Source organism: Bos indicus, chromosome 17 (genome assembly GCF_029378745.1).
Source record: "Bos indicus isolate NIAB-ARS_2022 breed Sahiwal x Tharparkar chromosome 17, NIAB-ARS_B.indTharparkar_mat_pri_1.0, whole genome shotgun sequence".
Classification (NCBI taxonomy): Eukaryota; Metazoa; Chordata; class Mammalia; order Artiodactyla; family Bovidae; genus Bos; species Bos indicus.
The window spans coordinates 63,306,575-63,323,571 of record NC_091776.1 but is presented as its reverse complement, the minus strand read 5'-3'; the positions used below and the strand labels follow the sequence as shown (position 1 = coordinate 63,323,571).

The following is a 16,997-nucleotide window of genomic DNA, read 5'->3' as shown; positions in this document are numbered from 1 at the left end:
TCTGATCATTAATATGTTTTAGGGCTTGAATTAGTGCACATGACACCACATATAATACATAATTGCTTGTGAAGAATTTACCTTTTGGATAGTTGTATATTCATAACACTTGAAACCTGGCTCGATCACTTCCTGTGATCTAGAAGAAGTCACTTAACCTCTCTTTAATCTCAGTCTTCCTATATGAATATTGGGAAAGGGTTGTTTTGATTAAATGAAATCATAGAAAGTACTTAGCATGGTACCAGCGTAGTAAGTGCTCAGTAAGTGGTGGCTGTTATTCTTCTGGATAAAGTTTATTTATAAAAGCTTTTATTTTGTTAGAAATTCCCTTGTTTCATGTCTTAAATGCACGGATTACATTTGGAAATGTTAATGGCTGTAGCACTGCTGAAGAAACTGTATCTCAACATGTGGAAGGGACCCAGCCTGATTCAGGTAAAAAAAAAAGTTGGATTTTGTGGTTTAAAAAAAAATTCATACATTTAATCATTATACTGATTATTCGGTTTGAAATTAGAGTATCTTATGAAGTTGATTTCTGTCCTGAATGAAAGAAAATTTTAGATTTAGTTTCAATTAAGTAAAACAAAAATTTTGTAGGAATGTATGAATATGACGCCTCTTGAATTAAAAAGACAGCCTATCTTAAAAAACAGCTTTACTGAGGTGTGACATGTAATCACATCCTCCCATTTTAAATGTGACAGTTCATTGCGTTTTGACAAATGTATACAAACCCATGTAACCATCACCACAGGCAAGATACAGAACATTTCCATTAACTCCCCCTAATTTCCTCAGGCTCCTTTGCCATCAGTCCCATTCAGATGTTGGATGCTGTTGTAAATGGATTTATTTTTTAGTTTTATCTTCCTGTTTACTCACTTATACTGAAACTTAATTGGGTTTTTTTCAGTTTCTTTTTTATTATGGTACAGTAGTATTCTGTGTCTTAGGCTAGTTGAAGGATATGCAGGCCTTTGTTTTTATTAATATCACTTTTGAGTTTACAGGTGTATTATATACTCTTTTATATGTTTACTATTTTTCATAATAATAAAACATAAAGACATTGGTGTGATTGTGTGTATATCTACAAACAGACATCACATTCCTCAGAGGACACACAAGTAAACACTGGTTACCTCTGGCATTTGGAAATAGCAGACAGGGTGTAGGGAGAGAGATCTTCACTTTTAATTTTGCAGTCTTGTGTATTTTTTTTTTTTTTTTTTTTTTTGGTGATTATGCATTATATTACTAAAAAAAAAGTCAAGGCAAAAAGGAAAAAAAAAAAACAAACAGTATTCTGGTACTGTTCCCTGTCAAGGTTATTCTTCTTCGAAATCTCTCTCACCTAACAGCAAATCTTGATATTAATCATTTTAATTTAAAAAATTTTTATGAAAGTTGAAGTGGAAATTTATTCTGCTTACTCAGGCACTGGACTGTTACCTTCTGTGTTGCAGCTTCCCCTCTCACAAACTTCGAGGTTGATCAGTCTGTGTTTGAAATCCCTGAGTCTTACCACGTTCAAGACAATGGCAGAAACGTGCATCTGCAGGACGAAGATTATGAGATAATGCAGTTTGCCATCCAGCAGAGCTTACTGGAGTCCAGCCGAAGCCAGGTACATGTATCAGAACCAATGGCAGGGCTGGGAAGGTTTTACCCTCCCGTTTGGCCCCAGTCTTTGGTTCTAAATGACAAGTTTGGCATATATGTGGTATTTACCTAGGTTATATTTTATGTCCCTGGTCTTTTATGAACGCTTCTTATATAAGACCACGTGCATAGCCCCAGTCAGCATCATTTACAGGATGTTCCCTGCCAGACTTGGTGACTTCCTGCTCTACAAGAGTGGGGTCTGCTTCTGCCCTTTGGTGTGGTCCTAGGCTCCTGCTATCCACTGCTTTCCTCACATCATTCATCCAGCAGATGTTTGCACAGTGCCTGCTTTGTGCCAGGTGCTGGGAGGTTCTGTGGTGAAGCAGCCCCAGTGCCTGCCTTCACGGAGCCACTAAGCTTTGAGAACGGTGCCCACACTCCAGTGTCCTCCCAGCCGAGGTTTTTCACATTCTTGCTTTTTCTGGAGGCTCAGAGCTCGGTAGCATGAGCCCCCCCTGCCATGGACCCATTCTTAGAGCCATTTTGTTTTCTGAGGCTGCTGGGCCAAGGGCCAGACCCCAGTGCTGGCATGTTCCCGAGAGGCTTCCCTCCCCTCACCCTCACCGTCAATCCAGCGTGCTTTTCCTTTCCCCATTCTAAGTGAGCTTATTTCTGCCCAACAGCTACATCAACCTTGACCATACACTTTGAAAAGAGGAGTAGCCAAAGATGACCAATAATGAGTTACGTATTCTGGTCTTGCTCTGTTCATTTAAACTTTGCCTAAGGTTGAGTAGTTTTTAATAGATTGGTTTGATATCAAGTAAGGGAAACTGGGAGCTGTCAGTCAGGGTAGCAGACCCTGTACTACCTGATGTTTGGGTGTTACTTTGGAAATAATCCCGGTCCCTGTTAGTTTTTCCACCCAGCACCGATGATAATGGACTTGAAATACTGTTAACCTTGTTCTTGCTGCTTTCATTTTGTTGTCAGTACAACACTTTATTCCTTCTAAGGGGTATTCACGTGCATCCGTTTGTCTTTCCTAGGAGCTTTCAGGACCAGCTTCTAATGGAGGGATCAACCAGGCACATGCCTATGACGCCCAGTATGAGAGGTGATTGACATGACTCTTGATTAACCCGAGGTTGGTACAGGTGCCTAGGACACGCAGCAGCAGGCCTGGTGGGAGAGACTTGATAAAATGTTGGCTCTCCTGCTTCCTTTGTGGCAGTTCCTCATTGAATTAGCTCTAAGCTCACGGTGGCTGAGCTTCCAGGAACTGGTGATAGAATTGCTGACCAGTTCCTCTACCAGTGTCACGGGCAGAAAGGCACCTCGTTAATGTTTTCTGATCTTCTGCGAAGAATGTAATATGATCACAGAAGGGCTAAGTTGCCCTTAGTGGGAAGTTTATACAATTTCCCCCACTGGGGATCAAAGCTACGCCCTTGGCAATGAAACCTTGGAGTCCTAACCACCGGACCACTGGAGAGTTGCCAGATTATCCGTTTGAGGAGGAGTTAACCTGGAAAGACTCATTTTATGGAGCATCTTCCTATAGTCTGGGCACATATGAGAACCTGTTGAAGAAGTTGGGATTTGCTTTAAAATAGATCCGAGTTCAATTCTTAGCCCTGCCCTTAGAGGCTGGGTAATTTCGGGCAGGTGTGTACCAGCACCCAGCACCTGCACCCCTAGTTAGGTGAGATTGATGGCCTCATGCTTAACTGAGCGGACAAGAAGCGCCTGGCACGGCGGGCACTGGGTCCCGGGCTAAGAAGCATGGGTGTTGCTGGCCCGCGCGGGTGACGGTTTCTTCCCCTCTGTGCTTGTAACGCAGGGCCATCCAGGAGAGCCTCCTCAGCAGCTCCGAAGGTCTGGGCTCTGGCACCTCCAGTGAGACCAGCCGCTTTGACAGCGACCTGCAGCTGGCCATGGAGCTCTCCGCCAAAGAGCTGGAGGAGCGCGAGCTGCGGCTGCGCGAGGAGGAGGCGGAGCTGCAGCAAGTCCTCCAGTTGTCACTTACCGAGAAATAGGCCCACCTGCCTCCCGCCTCCTGTCTGCGCTCCCGCCGAGGGACTGCGCCTGCGCGGGACTGCATCTCACACGGGTGCAGCAGAAGGCAGCTGTCCCCTGCTTTCTGCAGAGGTGCAGAGCCGGGGCTCCTCCGGGCCCACCCGCCACGCTCCCCTGTGAAGGGGCTGGGGTCCCGCCGCCCCTGCGCTCCAGGCATCAGGGGAGGAGAGCATCGTCACTTTCCATTAGCTCTGTTGGCTTGCAGGTCACGTTTTTTACTTACCAGCTTTAGATACAAACCCAGTCCCTCCTCCCACTGCCCCTCCCCCCAGGTTTGTAGATTAATTTTTATCAAGGAGTGATGAGTTCTTGCAGAGTCGGGTGCTTTTATAGAAGAGAGGAGCAGCCTTTGCAGAGTGTGGTGTATGAGGACCTAGGAGACACTTCTTTACAGTTCACCAAAGAAATGGATCACCTGTGCCGATCTGCTCTTTAATTTTTACCTTTGTACAGGGTTTCCAGGGCACCCTCACTGTTCCTAAGCCACCCCCACCTTATTCCAACCCTCCCACCCCAGCTGAAGAGGAGATAAGTACAGGATCTATTTTAGATTTAGGGTTAACTATTTGCATCAAATTAAGATACACAGATGACAACGGAAGTTGCCTTAGCCTTAAAAATTACTGATAGTTTCAAACCACCTCACTCCTCTTCTTGTCGAGGAGGGGCCTGATTTGAATTTGTAAAGGCAGTTCCTTTGAGAGCAGGATCCTCCAGGCTAAACCCAAGGCAGCTAATTCTGACCCTGAAGGAGCAGCTAGGACAGCCCGAGGCTTGTTCTTGAAGTGGGCAGGCTGGCCAAAGGATCACCAAAGCAGGGGTGTGTTCCATGCCTTCTCTGGTGAGAGGTCTCCACTCAGAGGCCTGGGAAGACCCCACCACGTGCCCTGGGCACACTGAGAGGAAGGGGTGGGCTTGAAATGAGCAAGGGAGCTACAGACAGAACTCAGTGGCTCTGTATTCAAAAGGGAAAATGGTGAATCCACCTTGCTTTTTAGAGTTCAAATCAACATCTTTCTGGATAAATATATTTTTTAACAGAATCTTTTTATTATTTTTAAAAGAGATAAAAACGACTGCTCCCATCCGTAGCAATACAAGGTTATACATTTTAACCAGATTTTCTCAGGCCCTTTTTGGGATACCTTTAGTAGTTAACTATTTTGTCTAACCCTCCTGTAAATAACCATCGCACAACATAAGAGGACCCTGGGGAATGCGGCCGAGGGCACCATCACTCCAGCCCGGCCCATGGATTCATTCCCACAGGCTGCACTGAAGTCCCCCAGTTAACAACATGCTCCTCTGTTCTGCGTCCGTTACCTACCTGTTGTGCTGCTTTGGGGGTGGGAAGGGAAACCGAAGCCCCTGTTCCAGTAAACGGCCGTGTGTACAGTTAACTGTTGCCAGCAAAACGTGCCCGGTCACAAAGAACTGGACTTGTGATTCCATGTGACCATCTGCCTTCCTCTTCATGGTCTGACCAAAATTCCTTCTCCGCACACAAGGCCAGTATATGCAGCATCACACCTGTCTCACACACAGCCTGGCGTTTTGTTTACTTAGCCTTCACCTCCAGCAAAGACGCGTCTTGGGAATGGCTGCATTTAGGCCATGTGTTTACTCACCGAGGTGAACAGAGGTAATTTCTGTGTTCGCATTCCATTGTTCTGCTTTCCACGTCTTTGACTTTCTCCCTAGGAAGTCAGTTAAAAAGGGACTGAGCCTTGTATCACCATCACAGCGTTTTCCATATATGTGTTCACTCTCAAAATACAAATAAAGACAGCTTCCTTAGAGGGTGCTCGTACAATACTCTGAATGCTTTAGAGGCTTTTTTTTTCTCTCTCCACATTTTTGTAGTCCCCTCCTGTTGTGTGTGTTATTGGAATATTAGAACGCCTCCCAGTCCTCAGTCGTGTGTGACTAAGGTTTCCTCACAAACGCAGATGACCTCAAAGAAGATACGTTGCACTATGGCAATTTCAAATGGCTGTGGTGCCCTGAATGATGGAGTTGGCCTTCCCAGGTGGCGCTAGTGGTAAAGAAGCCGTCTGCCAGTGCCATGACTGATGGAGTTTTTAAAGTCCAAGCTAGACCCATGTCCAGATCTCTGTTTGTTTCCGAGGCAAACCATGCAATAGCACAGTAATCCAAGTCTATGCTCCGACCAGTAATGCTGAAGAAGCTGAAATTGAAAGGTTCTATGAAAACCTACAAGACCGTCTAGAACTAACACCCCAAAAAAATGTCCTTTTCATTATACAGGACCGGAATGCAAAAGTAGGAAGTCAAGAAACACCTGGAGTACAGGCAAATTTGGCCTCGGAATACAGAATAAAGCAGGGAAAAGGCTAACAGAGTTTTGCCAAGAGAACACACTGGTCATAGTAAACACCGGATTCCAACAACACAAGAGAAGACTCTACACATGGACATCACCAGACAGTCAACACCGAAATCAGATTGATTATACTCTTTGCAGCCAAAGATGGAGAAGCTCTATACAGTTGGCAAAAAACAAGACCAGGAGCTGACTGGCTCAGATCATGAACTCCTTATGGCCAAATTCAGACTTAAATTGAAGAAAGTAGGGAAAACCATTAGACCATTCAGGTATAACCTAAATCAAATCCTTGTGATTATGTAGTGGAAGTGACAAATAGATTCAAAGGATTAGACCTGACAGAGTGCCTGAAGAACTATGGACAGAGCTTTGTGACATTATTCGGGAGGCAGTGATCAAGACCATCCTCAAGGAAAAAAAAATACAAAAAGGCAAAATGGTGTCTGAGGAGGCTTTACAGATAGCTGTGAAAAGAATAGAAGCAAAAGGCAAAGGAGAAAAAGAAAGATATACCCATCTGAGAGCAGAGTTCCAAAGAATAGCAAGGAGATATAAGAAAGCCTTCCTCAGTGATCAATGCAAAGAAATAGAGGAAAACAATAGAAAGGGAAATACTAGAGATCTCTTCAAGAAAATTAGAGATACCAAGGGAACAATTTATGCAAAGATGGGCACAATAAAGGACAAAAATGGTATGGACCTAACAGAAGCAGAAGATATTAAGAGGTGGCAAGAATACACAGAAGAACTGTACACAAAAGATCTTCATGACCCAGATAACCACAATGGTGTGATCACTCACCTAGAGCCGGATATCCTGGAATGCGAAGTCAAGTGGGCCTCAGGAAGCATCACTACGAACAAAGCTAGTGGAGGTGATGGAATTCCAGTTGAGCTATTTCACATCCTGAAATGATGCTGTGAAAGTGCTGCACTCAATATGCCAGCAATTTTGGAAAACTCAGCAGTGGCCACAGGACTGGAAAAGGTCAGTTTTCATTCTAATCCCAAAGAAAGGCAATGCCAAAGAACGCTCAAACTACTACACAATTGCACTCATCTCACATGCTAGCAAAGTAATGCTCAAAATTCTCCAAGCCAGGCTTCAACAGTATGTGAACCGTGAACTTCCAGATGTTCAAACTGGATTTAGAAAAAGCAAAGGAACCAGAGATCAAATTGCCAACATCCTTTGGATCATTGAAAAAGCAAGAGAGTTCCAGAGAAACATCTACTTCTGCTTTATTAACTACGTCAAAGCCTTTGACGGTGGATCATAACAAACTGTGGAAAATTCTTAAAGAGATGGGAATACCAGACCATCCTACCTGCCTCCTGAGAAATCTGTATGCAGGTCAAGAAGCAACAGTTAGAACTGGACATGGAACAAAAGACTGGTTCCAAATCAGGAAAGGAGTACGTTAAGGCTGTACATTGTCACCCTGCTTATTTAACTTATATGCAGAGTACATCATGAGAAACGCTAGACTGGAAGAAGCACAAGCTGGAATCAAGATTGCCGGGAGAAATTTCAATAACCTCAGATACGCAGATGACACCACACTTATGGCAGAAAGTGAAGAGGAACTAAAGAGCCTCTTGAAAGTGAGAGAGAAGAGTGAAAAAGTTGGCTTAAAACTCAACATTCAGAAAACTAAGATCATGGCATCTGGTCCTAACACTTCATGGCAAATAGATGGGGAAACAATGGAAACAGTGACAGACTTTCTTTTCTTGGGCTCCAAAATCACTGCAGATGGTGACTGCAGCCATGAAATTAAAAGATGCTTGCTCCTTGGAAGAAAAGTTATGACCAATCTAGACAGCATATTAGAAAGCAGTGATATTACTTTACCAACAAAGGTCCATCTAGTCAAGGCTATGGTTTTTCCAGTCAGTAGTCATGTGTGGATGTGAGAGTTGGACTATAAAGAAAGCTGAGTGCCAAGGAATTGATGCTTTTGAATCGTGGTGCTGGAGAATACTCTTTGAGAGTCCCTTGGACAGCAAGGAGATCCAACCAGTTCATCCTAAAGGAAATCAGTCTTGAATATTCATTGGAAGGACTGATGCTGATGCTGAAACTCCAGTACTTTGGCCACCTGATGCGAAGAACTGATTCCTTGGAAAAGACCCTGATGCTGGGAAAGATTGAAGGTGGGAGAAGGGGATGACAGAAGATGAGATAGTTGGATAGCATCACCGACTCGGTAGACATGAGTTTGAGTAAGCTCCGGGAGTTGATGTTGGACAGGGAGGCCTCACATGCTGCAATCCACGGGGTCTCAGAGTTAGACACAACTGAGCAACTGAACTGAACTGAGACCCATGTCTAGAAATGAGTGTGGATTTACGATTGAGATCCTGCAAGGGAAAAATGTGTGATCCACTAAGACGACTCCAAGCCCCTGTAATCTCAAGCAACAACCTGCAAACTTCTTACTCTCAACTTTAGAGGATGTTAAGGTCAGTGTTTGCTAAAATAACCCATTTTTGTGTATATTAGTCTAATGTGTTTGCTGGGGGGCGTGGCAAGTAACCTGAGTAGAGTTCAGCTTAGGGAACCTAGGGTTTGACCCCTGTCCCCTGCACCCCTGAAGTGGAAGGCCAGGAGAATAATTCCACTTGAAAACAGCATCTGGGCATAGAAGCTTTCAGTTTATTTCTCTCTTGCTTCCAGAATTGATACTTTCTTTCACCTTTACTACTCTCTCTCATACTGAACAGATGGTAACAGGGGGATGAACACGCAGGCTGGGTTTTCCATGTGTATGTAGAATGACTATGGCCAGTTTGTTTCAGAAAACCAAACATGATTGGTTTACTTGGCTGGCGATTACAGGGCAAAAGGCCGGGCACAAGGTTTATGGGTCTGATAAGTTTTTACTCTTTCCTTTTAAAATGCTAAAAATGGCAATAAGTGTTTAGGCAGATAACACAACATGGCATCCCAGATGAGGCAAGGATGTGGGCTCCTGTGATGTGACTGTCCCTGCCCCTCAGAATCCCCACCACTCCGCCCTCCAGTCACAGGCCAGCGGTGGTGATCCCACTTCCATTTGTGTTAGTTTTCACATCACCTGATCCTCACTAGAATAAAGAAAGATAAAGTGTGTATATCACTGGTTTATAGATAAGAAAACTGAGGCTCTAAGAGAAGTTAAGCCTGTTTGTAACTGGAGCCGGAACAGGAATCCAGGTCTTCTGGCCCCCTGGCCCAGCTTGAGAGATTACTTAGGGCTCAGTTTTCTGAGTAGCTTAGAGCTCTACTTCACAGTGCCTCCTTAAGAGATTAAATCAGATTCCAACACACACACACACCTGCATTTTAAATGCTTGTGAAATAATGACGAGGATAAAACATCACATAAGATGTTACTTTAGTTTTAATGGACATTTTGCACAGAAGCACAGAACAGTGGACATGTCAGCGGCTCAGTCCAGGGTTACACACAAAATCGTTAGGTCAGTTACAGTATCCCACTTCAGTTATTTCACATTTAGTTCAGGTTGTTTAAAAAAAAAAAAAAAAAAAAAATCAGTGCTGTGCTAGAATGGAGCACAAAACAAGATAAGCATTTTAATTTAGTAAGATAAGCCTAGCACCCTTAAAATAAATACTGTTAAGAATGAAAGTATCATTTCCACGGGGGGATGTTCCAGTTCACCAACAGTGCAAATGAATAGCAGCATTTTCAAAGCTGAAATTAAATTGTGTAAACACACAAATACGTGCCCCTTGGCCTTGACAGTGAATGCACACATCTGCCGCGCCCCACGCCCTGCCCACCCAGGGCAGAAAAGAGCGCCTGTGAGAATCAGAAAAGCTGCCCTGACTTCCAGGCCACAGGCTGGAAAGACTTAACTGCAGGACAAGGAAGTCAACGTGTTTGAGATGGGCCAATTGCTATACTTCGGCCGCCCCCAGAGCCTCCCAGCCCAAGAGTGTCCATGGTCACAGGCCTACCTGGCAACCCCGACTTCAGTGGAGGCATCTGAGCACAGAGCTCTACGCAGCATGAGGAGTGGGGTGGAGGGGGGTGGGTACCGCCTACGTTCCCTACAGTGGACACTGCTTTGCAAACAGGGCATCGAGGCCACCTCTGGATAATTAAAATCATTTGTTATTCTTATCCCATTGTGACCAAATGATTCTTAAGTAGGGAATGTCAACAGGTCAAGTCTTCCTTCTCTTAACAGTTTCAAACATACACTTTCCTATCCAGGGTGGTTTTTTCACCACTCATAAAGTTATGTTTTCTTTCTCGTGAGCACTCCATCTTTACGCTGAACCCTGGAACTTCAGGTCTTACTCTTAACAAGCACAGCCAGATACAAGAAGAAACACTGAGAAGCAGACTCAGTGGCCCAATGCTTGCCTTCCAGCGTTAGGATAAGACGATGGCTAGATGTTTTCTCTAAATTGTTCAGAATTTACCAACTGTCCAGACCAAAGATCATTTCCAAGCAGTGAAGTTCTGATTCCAGCTTCTCCACTGACCCGCATGCAACACAACTTATTCCGTTCCCAGATGCTCACGGAAGGACTTGCTTGCTCAGCTGTCACCGGCGCCGAATGGGCTTGTAGACGCAGAATGCCATGAGGATCACGGTCACCAGCAGGAGGCTGAAGATGGTTCCCATCAACACTGCAAAAGGAAAACAGGTTACTGCCCAAGGGCAGCTCAAGTTCTCCAAGTCATCTGCTGACAGCCATGTGCCCAATGCCACTCGGTACCAGGCACCATGCCGGGTGTTGGGAAACCAGCCACGACAGACCTCTCGGGCTGTCTCTGTGCACGTGGGGAGAGAATGTAGCTTTACGTGCTGCGAGGAAAACGGGAATGTGAGGGTGATGGGGGAGGGGTGGTGGAGGAAGCCAGTGAGGAGGAAACACACAAGCTGGGGCCTTAATGGAAGAGGTGTGAAGATCTGCAGGCAGAGGATCCACAAATGAAAGCCCCTTAGGCCCGAACAAGCCAGAAAGCCAAGGAACAGGAAGGAGGCCAAAGTGGCCAGGAGGAAGGAGCGAAGGAAGAAAGGCAGCTGGGCAGGAAGCGAGGAGCCAGCTCACGCAGGGCAGTGCAGACTAGGAAGCTTAAAGAGTGGAGTATGGGACTTTCCTGACAGCTCAATTGGTAAAGAATCCGCCTGCAATGCAGGAGACACCGGTTCGATTCCTGGGTCAGGAAGATACCCTGGAGAAGGAATAGGCTACCCACTCCAGTATTCTGGCCTGGAGAATCCCATGGACTGTACAGTCTGTGGGGTTGCAAAGAGTCAGACAGGACTGAGCGACTTTCACTTCACTTATGGGCAAAGAGGGACATGATCTGATTTAGTTAGAAAAAAGATCCCTCTGGCTGCTGCGTGGAGAACCATCCCATTACAGGGGTACAAGAACAGAAGCAGGGAGCCCAGCCATGTTTTTAAAGCCATTCATAAAGATTGGAGAGGCAATAAGAATGACGTGTTTCAGTCTCTTGGGGCATCTTGACAAGGGCTTTCTGGTCAAAGAAGCAATGAAACAACTTCATAAATCTGTTAGGTTTCTGACAGTGAATTTCACATCAAAATTTTCTAAGTTGCTTAGGTGAGAAATGGAACCTATTGTTACCCGCCCCGCCCCCTCCACCAGTGCAAGACTAGATATAAGGACGTGGGATTTAACCTAACTAGCAACCTGCCAGAAGTGATGTGCAGCCCTCTTTGTGTGTCTGTCCCAGAAACCTTGGAGGGAGCCCAAAATGAAGTTACCTTAATAAGTAAATGTACGTGTATGTGTTGGTAAGTAACCTGGGTTCTACCTGGGGCCTAACCATGCTTGGTCTCCAGACTGATAACTTACTGTTCCTCTGAAAAAAACAATAAGATTTGACCAAAGTTTTATTTAAATGAGTAATTTAGGGTATCTTATCTACCCCACCCACACACTCACTGAACCGAGCTATTATTTAAAAACTGGCTGTATAGAGAGATCACCTTTCACTGGAGAGGGAGGGAGGGAGGATGAAGAAGGTGACAAAGACGGTGGGTCAAAACTGCAAGAGGCCAGAGGGAAGTTTAAGGGTCTCTGTTAAACAAAACCTATCTCAAAATAGGCCTCATTACCTAAACACCTGCCCTCATTTTCAAAGTTCTGAATGCCATGAGTTTCTAACGCTCTGTCTATAATTGGACCTAAAGTTGTCTTATTCCATTTAAACCAATGTCCCCCACCCCTCCCAACCTATTTTTGAAAAGGCTCTAAACAAAACCAAACCTCCTAGCAGGAATGCAGGGGACTAGAATTGGAGAATGTAAGTCTTCTTTAAAAAAGAAAAAAGAAGAGCTTAAACCCCAAGTTGTCAGGTGCACAATAATCTGTTGGGATAGCTAACCTTTGGGGCCTGGATACACCTGCCACTCTTCATTTCCCAGGACCTGGGAGAACTTTAAGACCGCTTGGTGGTGGCATTGTTTAGTCGCTAAGTCGTGTCTGACTCTTCTGTGACGCCATGGACTGTAGCCCGCCAGGTTCATCTTTCCATGGCATTTCCCAGGGAAGAATACTGGGGTGGGTTGGCATTTCCATCCCAAGGGGATCTTCCTGACCCAGGGATCAAACCCATGTCTCTTGCATTAGCAGGTGGATTCTTTACCACTGAGCCACCTGGGAAGCCCTTAAGGCTACTTAGGGCCTTCCTTATGGTCACTTCCCCTTTTCAAGCCTCATTTCTACCCTGTAACATGGGGCAAATGAAACCCATCTCACAAGAGTGAGTTTCTTGAGGGCTAAAGATGAATGTCATTTAAACAGCGAGTTTCCAGTGAAATGTTTTTGTACTGTTTTGGAACTATTCTAATACTGCTCTTTTTTTGTTTGTTTGTTTTTTAGCTTGAGTTAACACTGTCACATGGAATCTATTGTTTTAAATATAATATTAAAAGTGGCCAACATATTCTAAAAGATTTCTAAAATCTTAGCCTTGAAAGGCTCTCAAAGGACATCTGGTCCAGCTTTCCACTGAATGTGAACGTTTTTTCTACAATATCCCTGGCAGTTCCAACTCTTATTTGGAATACTTATGTGTATTTGTTTATCAACCAACCAAAATACTAGAAAATTTAAAAGCACCTCCACATCATGATTTTTTTTTACTGTCAACTGTGTCTTACTCAAATAAACTGCATTTTAGATCTCAAAAAATTTTTCATATTTTCTATGAAAAGCACTTAACACAGTGCCGGACAGATAATAAGCACATGATAAATGAGAGCTGTTATTATCACCAAGACAGGCAACACAGCACAGCAGTCAAGAACACATGGTTTGGGGTTTAGACTGTCTGGGTTCCCATCTACACTTACAGGCTACGTGACTTTACAGAAGTTACACAATCTCTGTCTGTTTCCTCTTCTGTAAAAATGGAGATAAAAATTCCCACTGCATAGATCTGTCCAGGGGAGTGTTTCTCAAACAATCTGTGGTAAAGGACTAGTTTTTGTAACTTGTCTGTCCCAGTGCCACTACCTAGCCCTACTGTGCATGACTCACTAGCAGCTCCCACTACCTAGAAAGCATTCCCATTTAGAGACCTAGAAGTGCTTTTGAGTTGCTTGGATGTTGCAACAATGTCACACTGTCAGATTTCTAAATAATCTCAAGTGCTCTAAGACATCTCTTTTCAGATAACAAACAGTCTGCAGACTTCACAGGGCTCTGCCACCACTCCTTGAATAGTACTGTTCTACACAACAGCAGTGGATTCTCAACCATGGGGATTCTGCCTCCAGTGGACATTAGGCAAGTGTCAGGAGACATTTTGATTCTCTGAACAGGGAGTGGGGTGTCCTCCTGGCATCTAGTTGGTAAAGGCTGGGGATGCTGCTAAATATCTCAGAGTGCTCAGATAGTGTGTGCTCAGAAGAGTATGTCCACCCCCACCCCACACTGCCCTTGCCCCTCAAACAGAATCATCTGGTCCAACATGTCAGCAGCACCCAGGATGAGAAATCCTGTTCCAAAGTATTAAGCAGGATGATGTATGGAAACCATGGAGCAAGTACAAGGTACTCGGGTACAAAGTAAGTGGTCGATACATGACAATGAACTCATGGAGAGTCAAGGTAATCCAGAAACAGTACCACGTGGCAGCACTGTAAATATACAGACCTACCAATGAAGTTCAGCACAAAAGACTTTTTAAAGTTTGCCAAGCTTTGAGCTCCAGGGCCCCTTCCAGAGTCACGTACTTCTATATGTATATATGTGTGTGTGCATTTTGATGACATCCTCCCAAAAGGATGTTTCAAGCTCCAGAAAACTAAGGTTCTCCTACTGGCCTCCACCACTTCCTTTATTTATTTTTGAAACTCCTGCCCTTTGCAGTGGAAGAGCAGAGTTTTAATTACTGGACTGCCAGGGAAGTCTGTCCACCTGGCTGGCTGTGTAACCTTGGGCAAATAACTTCACCTCTTTGAGTTTCACTTTCCTTATGTGTAAACCTTACCTTTCTCCTTAAGTTACTGTGAGGCTCAAATAAAATCATGTATATAACGTGCCTAGTACAACACGGTACAGAGGAAATGCTCAACAAATGCCAATGATCATTATGGACTAAGACTACTAATCCTGTTAGGAAAGCAGAGGGGGTGAGGTATATTATGCGCCGTGTTGCCTAGCTCGGGCGCACATAGTCACGGAGGAAGGGGACCCAGAGTGTGACCTGGGTTATCCAGGGCATTCACGCAACCTGCACCTATCAAGCCCACAGTGGACCAAACCTTCCGCTGAGCCCCAGGCCTTCGGAGAGGGCTTGCACCAGCACCCGCTGCCCTCACACTGCCCCCCGCCCCCAGCCCCCCATCCACACCGCGCGTGCCAGGCTCCGGCTGCCCGGAGCGGCGAAAGCGCAGACCCGACCGCCGGTCAGCGGCCACTCACCCAGGTTCTGCCCACGCAGCACCGCATACGGCCGGCTCCGCTCTGGCGGCTCCACGGGTGTCGGGGCCTCCGCCTGTCCCAGCAGGAGGCTGCATAGTCCGAGGCAAAGCCACTGCCACACTGAACGCAGCATCTTCCCTGACAGTCAGTGGAAGGCTAGCCACTTCCGCCGGAAGCCCCGTCTCGTCTACTCCCGCCTACCACCTTCTATCGCACCGGGAGAGCGTCGTTGCCAGGGTAACTGTACTTCCTCGCCAGATTTCAGCCCTCAGTAAGGTTCCTCGGGGATCCACGATCCTCCAGGACAAACGTTTCCACCCGGCCCAATTTTCAGAGGATCACCGTTCCGTCAAGGCAATGTCCACCTCCATTACAGTTCCGTCCTGACCAACGTTCCCCCTTCCTTTGAGTTCCAGGTGGGCCCCCTTGCATACAGGTTTCTTAGGTCCATTTTGGACCTCTGGAAGGTGTTTTACGAATCCCTGTATTTTCTTATTAAATCTTCACCATAGGCCTAAAAAAGAAAAGACACTATTCCTATTTTACAAATGCCACCTTCTCTGGGAGTTTTTACACTCCTGTATATATACTCCCTACTCTTTAACCTCTCTCATCCCCTCATAACCCCTTCCCATTTACCCTATCCATTTAACATACATTTTGTTATTTTGACTAAAAACGTGCACAATGTTACAGTTGTGAGTTAAGTTTTATTTGGGGGCAAAGTAAGGACTATAGCCAAGGAGACAGCCTCTTAGATAACTCTGAAGAACTACTCTGAAGTGGTAGTGGGAAAGTCGGTATAAATGTGATTGTTAGTGCAAGATCGTGTGTCCGAGGGCACAATGAGGCCAAACAAACCAAAACTTCAGAATGTGGAGCAGAGAAAGGTTTATTTAGTTTATTTATTTAAATTTAATTTAAATAAATTAATTTATTAATTTTATTTTATTAATTTAATTTATTTAATTTAGTTTATTTATTTATTTATTTAAATAGCCCTGCAGTGGGCTATTTAAGGAGACACATGTCTTATACCCTGAAAAGCCCCTCGCTACCCCCAAGGGGTTCAGCAAAGCATTTTTAAAAGCCATCTTGAGGTGGAGGGGGGGACAGGGGGGTGGCAGGGTATGTGATCAGCTCATGCACAGTTCTCTGATTGGCTGATAGTGAGGGAACAGGGTAGTGTTACAGGGGTTAATTTGATCAGTCCTTAGTCTCCAGGAGATCTGGGGCTATGTGCTCACGGTCATCAAGAAGTTAACATTTCCCATTTGGCGGGGGGTTTTCACATCCGTAAAACAAATGTGTGCAATTCTGAAAGTGTGCATCAAATGCTATTATCTAAGCACTTTCAGTTCACTTCAGTTCTCTCAGTCATGTCTGACTCTTTGCGACCCCATGAACCGCAGCACGCCAGGCCTCCCTGTCCATGAGCAACTCCCAGAGTTTACCCAAACTCATGTCCATTGAGTCGGTGATGCCATTCAACCATCTCATCCTCTGTCGTCCCCTTCTCCTCCTGCCTTCAATCTTTCCTAACATCAGGGCCTTTTCCAATGAGTCAGCTTTTCGCATCAGGTGGCCAAAATATTGGAGTTTCAGCTTCAACATCAGTCCTTCCAATGAACACCCAGGACTGATTTCCTTTAGGATGAACTGGTTGGATCTCCTTGTAGTCCAAGGGACTCCCGAGAGTATTCTCCAGCACCACGATTCAAAAGCATCAATTCTTCTGCACTCAGCTTTCTTTATAGTCCAACTCTCACATCCATACATAACTACTGGAAAAACAACAGCCTTGACTAGATGGACCTTTGTTGACAAAGTAATGTCTCTGCTTTTTAGTATGCTGTCTAAGTTGGTCGTAACTTTGCTTCTAAGGAGTAAGCGTCTTTTAATTTCATGGCTGCAATCACCATCTGCAGTGATTTTGGAGCCCCCCAAAATAAAGTAAACCACCATTTCCACTGATTCCCCATCTATTTCCCATGAAGTGATGGGACCAGATGCCATGATCTTCGTTTTCTGAAT

General features: G+C 45.0%; 2 protein-coding genes across 2 annotated transcripts in view; one reads left to right on the top strand and one right to left on the bottom strand.

The window, feature by feature from the left end:
• The window catches only part of ANKRD13A (ankyrin repeat domain 13A), a 34,456-nt gene extending 28,951 nt beyond the window's left edge, over positions 1–5,505 (top strand). The window contains exons 12-15 of the mRNA XM_019977719.2: positions 325–438; positions 1,473–1,633; positions 2,661–2,728; positions 3,455–5,505. Of these exons, the coding sequence (XP_019833278.1) occupies positions 325–438; positions 1,473–1,633; positions 2,661–2,728; positions 3,455–3,650 (539 nt within the window). The 3' untranslated portion in view covers positions 3,651–5,505. The remainder of the gene's footprint in view (positions 1–324; positions 439–1,472; positions 1,634–2,660; positions 2,729–3,454) is intronic.
• Positions 5,506–9,405: 3,900 nt separating this feature from the next.
• C17H12orf76 (chromosome 17 C12orf76 homolog) lies at positions 9,406–15,293 on the bottom strand. The gene is made up of 2 exons (XM_070769693.1): positions 14,964–15,293; positions 9,406–10,686 (listed from the first exon to the last, which is right to left on the bottom strand). The coding sequence occupies exons 1-2, from the start codon at positions 15,094–15,096 to the stop codon at positions 10,601–10,603; spliced, it is 219 nt and encodes a 72-aa protein (XP_070625794.1). The 5' UTR covers positions 15,097–15,293; the 3' UTR covers positions 9,406–10,600.
• Positions 15,294–16,997: the final 1,704 nt, after the last annotated feature.

What these genes read in the sequence shown, in the direction of transcription:
- C17H12orf76 (XM_070769693.1), bottom strand. Translation starts at nt 15,096, where the DNA reads ATGCTGCGTTCAGTGTGGCAGTGGCTTTGCCTCGGACTATGCAGCCTC. An exon ending in GCTGCGTGGGCAGAACCTGG is followed by an intron (nt 10,687 to 14,963) that starts GTGAGTGGCCGC and finishes TTCCTTTTGCAG; the next exon opens with TGTTGATGGGAACCATCTTC.